Source organism: Phodopus roborovskii, unplaced genomic scaffold, assembly GCF_943737965.1.
Source record: "Phodopus roborovskii unplaced genomic scaffold, PHOROB, whole genome shotgun sequence".
Taxonomy (NCBI): domain Eukaryota; kingdom Metazoa; phylum Chordata; class Mammalia; order Rodentia; family Cricetidae; genus Phodopus; species Phodopus roborovskii.
This window is the reverse complement of record NW_026126636.1, coordinates 3,107,897-3,113,194: the sequence shown is the minus strand read 5'-3', so window position 1 is coordinate 3,113,194 and position 5,298 is coordinate 3,107,897. Positions and strand designations below refer to the sequence as shown.

Here is a 5,298-nt window from a genome sequence, read left to right as displayed (position 1 = left end):
CCGCCAGGGTGGGGCTGAGCGCAGCCCGGGTTGCCTTGCAGCGCAGGAGGCGGTGGGCGTTGCGCCACCGCCTCTCCACTAGCGCTGTGCTCCCGCCCCACTCGCCGCGAGGAGAGACACGGAGAGCGAGAGACAGGCGGGCTCTAAGACCCAGTAGGCACCCTGCTGCCCTCGCCCTCGGTCCCAGACCCTCTTGGACACCAGGGGGCGATGTCCGATCCCCCTATAAAAGCGGGTCCCGCGCGGGCCTGACCATTCGCGACCCGGAGCTGCGCGGGCGCGAGCGAGTTGGGGCTCTGGGTGGGCGGCGGCGGCAGCGGCGCCACGCGCAGGCTGGAGGCCGCCGAGGCTCGCCATGCCGGGAGAACTCTAACTCCTCCATGGAGTCGGCCGACTTCTACGAGGCGGAGCCGCGGCCCCTGATGAGCAGCCACCTCCAGAGTCCCCCGCACGCGCCCAGCAGCGCCGCCTTCGGCTTTCCCCGGGGCGCGGGCCCCGCGCCGCCCCCAGCCCCACCTGCTGCCCCGGAGCCGCTGGGCGGCATCTGCGAGCACGAGACGTCTATAGACATCAGCGCCTACATCGACCCGGCCGCCTTCAACGACGAGTTCCTGGCCGACCTCTTCCAGCACAACCGGCAGCAGGAGAAGGCCAAGGCGGCCGCGGGCCCCGCGGGGGGCGGCGGCGACTTTGACTACCCGGGCGCCCCGGCGGGCCCCGGCGGCGCGGTCATGTCCGCGGGGGCGCACGGGCCCCCTCCGGGCTACGGCTGTACGGCGGCCGGCTACCTGGACGGCAGGCTGGAGCCCCTGTACGAGCGCGTCGGGGCGCCCGCGCTGCGGCCGCTGGTGATCAAGCAGGAGCCCCGCGAGGAAGACGAGGCGAAGCAACTGGCGCTGGCCGGCCTTTTCCCCTACCAGCCGCCGCCGCCGCCGCCGCCAGCGCACCCGCACGCGTCTCCCGCGCACCTGGCCGCCCCGCACCTGCAGTTCCAGATCGCGCACTGCGGCCAGACCACCATGCACCTGCAGCCCGGCCACCCCACGCCGCCGCCCACGCCCGTGCCCAGCCCGCACCCTGCGCCCGCTTTGGGTGCTCCGGGCCTGCCGGGTCCGGGGGGTGCGCTCAAGGGGTTGCCTGGCACGCACCCCGACCTCCGCACTGGCGGCGGCGGCGGCGCCGGTGGCGGCGGCGCAGGCAAGGCCAAGAAGTCGGTGGACAAGAACAGCAACGAGTACCGGGTGCGGCGGGAACGCAACAACATCGCGGTGCGCAAGAGCCGAGATAAAGCCAAGCAGCGCAACGTGGAGACGCAGCAGAAGGTGCTGGAGCTGACCAGTGACAATGACCGCCTGCGCAAGCGGGTGGAACAGCTGAGCCGTGAACTGGACACGCTGCGGGGCATCTTCCGCCAGCTGCCCGAGAGCTCCTTGGTCAAGGCCATGGGCAACTGCGCGTGAGGCGCGCGGCTGCGGGACCTCCTTGGGCCGGCCCCCTGGCCCGGGACCCGGAGATGATTTCGGGTTGCTGGATCTCCAGGCTGCCCGGGCCGTGAAAGCCAGGACTAGGAGATTCCGGTGTCGTCTGAGAGCTTGGCCTACTCCGCGTGTCCCCTCCCTTCCTCTGAGCCGGACTCGGTGCGTCTAAGATGAGGGAGTCAGGCCGCGGTTTCTCCTTGAGACTGGGAGACTTTTCCGCCGAGCCGAGCTGGGAGCCCGGCCGTTCTAGTATTAAGGAAGTAACCCTGTGCCTTGGATACTCAAAACTCGCTCCTTTTCCTACCGAGTAGGGGGAGCAAACATGTGCCTTGATATTTTATTTGGAGGATTCCTGCCTTCTCCGAGGCTGCAGCAGGCCCCCATGAGAGAATGAAGGGTGCAGGCCCAGGGCAGGAGGAAGATTCAGGAAGCTGAGATCCGGCAGCGCTCCGAAGCTGCCCCTCAGTCCCTGTCCTTAGAGGGGAGGGACTTAGGGAGTTGGGTGTTCGAGTCTGTAAGAGTGCCCCCCCGCGGCGAACCCCCCCAGCTATTTGGAGGTGGAGGGTTCCTAGTTCTTTGCTTCCTCCACCTTCCCTCCTCACCTCAGTTTGCAACAGGCTAAGCTTCCTGGGTGAGTTCATGGAGAATGGGGGCACCACCCCCAGTTAGACCAGAAAGCTAGGCTGTAAGTTAGCCATGTGGTTAAGGGAGTGGTGGGAGACAGGAACCTAAGTTTCTGGTCTCGGGAGGTGGGGGGTGAAAGGACACCGGGACCGTCAGCCTTGTGTGTACTGTATGTCGCCAGCCGCTGTTGCTGAAGGAACTTGAAGCACAATCGATCCATCCCAGAGGGACTGGAGTTATGACAAGCTTCCCAAATATTTTGCTTTATCATCCGATATCAACGCTTGTATCTGGTCTCTGTGTCCCAGCGGTGCCTTGTGCAATGGCAATGTGCACGTCTATGCTAAGCCACCATTTTATTTGGTCCTTTGTTTTGTTTTGGTTTTGCTCAGATTCTTGCCAGAATGAGACTCCTCACTAGCGGCTGGGGGAAGAAGCTCAGGCCCTCTTTCCTTTGGGGATTTTTTTTTTTCTTTCTTTTGCTCCTGGAGGACCAGTGAGATGAAGTGGGCTCCTCCCCTTTCCCCTAGTTTCCCCAGGGTGTCCTTGTGAGTCTTATCTGCTTCCAGCTGACAATGCACACAGGCACCCTCCCCTGCCCGCCCCCACCCTCAAAGGCCCTGGCTCTGGGTCTGGAAGGGAGGTCACCTCCAGCCAATTGGTGCACACACACCCTTGTGGCTGGGAGCTGGAGTGGACTGCTACCTTCTCTTCTTTTGGGGGGGGGAGAGGGACACACAAAGTTTCATGCTAGATGTCGTATGTATTATATCTATAATATAAACATATCAAACTCAATTTTGGTGTCTTTTTAAAATGCCATTTGAAATGGCATTTCCTGTGTCTGAGGTCTCAGGTTTGCGCCCCATGAGTCCCTCTTTACCTTGGTGATGTGTGTTGGGTGTGGGTTACCCCCAAGGAAGCCACCTAGCAGTTGAGGGACAAGGACTGTGAGCTGAGAATGCCCAGAGCTAGAAGACTGAGTCCCCTTGGAATTTAGGGGTGGAGGGATAGTGTTATCTTAGGATCACGGTCTCTGTCTGCATCCAGGAATAAGAGAGACCCATAAGAGAACCATTCTGCCTGCGGGGCAGTCCCACTCAGAAGCTCTCAGGGTAAGGGACCCTTTGGCCACATTCCTGAATCACTCAGCTCTCCTCCAGAGAGCTTTGCCTAGCCTCCCAGTGAGCCCCTGGGAAACAGGACTCTTCACCTCTCCCTACTTTCCAGACTCTGGTGATGTCCAGGCAACTTGCAGGCTGAGCAACCGCTTTGGACCTACCTCACCTCAGCCTACTTAGGCAGGGGGCCACAGCCCATGTATCCCCTGCCAAGGAGTCCTGAGCCCCACTCTCTCCATCCTGGACCAAACATTAGATTGGCTTCTAATGATAACATACCCACTGCTACAGCTACTCCCTGAGGTAGGCACCCCATTGGCTGTAGTAAAAGCCCAGTAAGGAAAGGGTGGCCTTCGTTGCCATCCCTGATTGAGCCTCGAGGCCACTGGGCTCTTTTCACCTGGCTTGTATGATTGCCGAACAGCTTACGGTATGTACTGGTGAGAAATGACAAGGAGTTTTACATTCTGCAGGCAACTTGTCCAACCAACCCCTTCCCCCTCACTCTCGGTCCTGGGCCTCACTGCCTCCTCACCCATGGCTGCCCTTGGCAGAGGAGAGGCCACAAGGCGGGTGAGGAGGCGGCGGCCTGCCCCATCAGTCTGGGAACGAGGGAGGCAGAGCCCCCACCGCCTGCCTAGAGGCTGGGGCAGGCCATGGCTTGCAGGCCCCAGCAAACCCTCTCTGAGTTCAGTGAGAATTCCAGTTTTTCTTGTTTACAGGGAATGATCCTTGACTTCCCCCTTTACCCCCAGAACAGGTCCTAGGCTGAGCGGGGGAGGGGGCCATCTTGCTTTCCTTCTCCTACTACCTGAGGTGAGGGCGTCCCCTCTCCAGGGGCTCGCGGAAGGGTACCCTTCCCTGTACCCTGAGCTTCCTAGTAGGCTGCTTTGGGAACAAGAAAGACCAGATCACACCAGGGAAGCCTCCGGTGTGGCCTGGTAGATATGTGAGCAGGGGGTGGGGGGTGGGGGGCAGGCTGGCCAGTGTGTGCTCTATGCCTAGCTGGGGGTGGCCTTGCAGGGAATTCAAACTTCAGGACTAACTGCATATTCACCCTAAATATTCACCGAATGCCGTAAGCCCTGACCCATCCCAAGGATCAAGGATCTTGCCCTTGGGGAGCTGACAACCTTGTGGCCGCTAGCTGTGTCAGGGTGACAGATACAATAAGGGGCTTTTCCTGATGTGGACACGGCAGCCTGAACCCTACATCTAATGAGGCCAGTTCCACACAGAGCCTGTTCTCAAACGCCTGCAAACTTCTACCATGTATGAGCCCTTCCCGGGACAGACACTGTTCAACTGCAGAGACTCCTGTCACGCTCCTGAGTCCCGTGTCCCCTGGCAGTCTCCAGGAAAGGAATACAGAAGTGAGAGAGGGAGGTGACTCCTCTGCCACCAGATAGCTTAATGCTGTCAAGGATGTCACCCTTATCGCTTAGATCTCCTGGGAATCTGTGAATATGGGGTTTGGCCCTGACACCTGCCGTGAGCCATTGGGAAGGGTGAGGAGTGTCTGCCCCGCCCGCCCGCCCCCTCCTTCCCAGCCCAGGTGGAACCTGCCAGGCCTCTACCAAGCTGCTGATTTCACAAGAGGGGAGGGGGCCCCTCGTCTTGAAGGTCAAGGGGAGTAGAAACCCTGATTTTGCTTAACCAAGGGGCCCTTTTCCCAGGGCACCCATAGGCCTTCTGCAGACTTGAAGTATTGTGCCTGTTTTCATGATGTTGACCCTTTAGCTGCTGCTTTGTTGTGCTGGTAGATAGAGGAAGCCCTTTCTTTTCTCCCATCTCCTTCCCCTTCCCTCCTTTCTATCATCTCCCCCTTCCTTCCGCTCCTCTCTTCCCTTTCCCCTAACCCAGCTTTTTTTTTTTTTTTTTTTTTGGCCTCTGTAATGCTACCCTCCTCTTTCCCAACCTCACCCCTGCCCACCCTTATCCTTCCCCGTGGATGGAGCATTTAACGAAAGCTGTAACCTAGGAAAGAAACCAATTCACTATCAAAGCATCCTAGCCCCATCCCAGAACAATTAAACAGCCAGATGGAATCTCTGGGAAAACGCATTAATAACTCG

The 5,298-nt window shown here is 59.7% G+C and overlaps 1 protein-coding gene across 1 annotated transcript; it reads left to right on the top strand.

Annotated features, from left to right (window-relative positions):
- The first annotated feature begins 242 nt into the window (after positions 1-242).
- Positions 243-2,900, top strand: Cebpa (CCAAT enhancer binding protein alpha). Its single transcript, XM_051207310.1, has one exon. It carries the CDS (start codon positions 381-383, stop codon positions 1,458-1,460), a length of 1,080 nt encoding a protein of 359 aa, XP_051063267.1. The 5' UTR covers positions 243-380; the 3' UTR covers positions 1,461-2,900.
- The last annotated feature ends 2,398 nt before the right edge of the window (positions 2,901-5,298 follow it).

Bases quoted from the DNA above. Each gene is read 5' to 3' on its own strand.
- Cebpa (XM_051207310.1), top strand. From the start codon at position 381: ATGGAGTCGGCCGACTTCTACGAGGCGGAGCCGCGGCCCCTGATGAGC.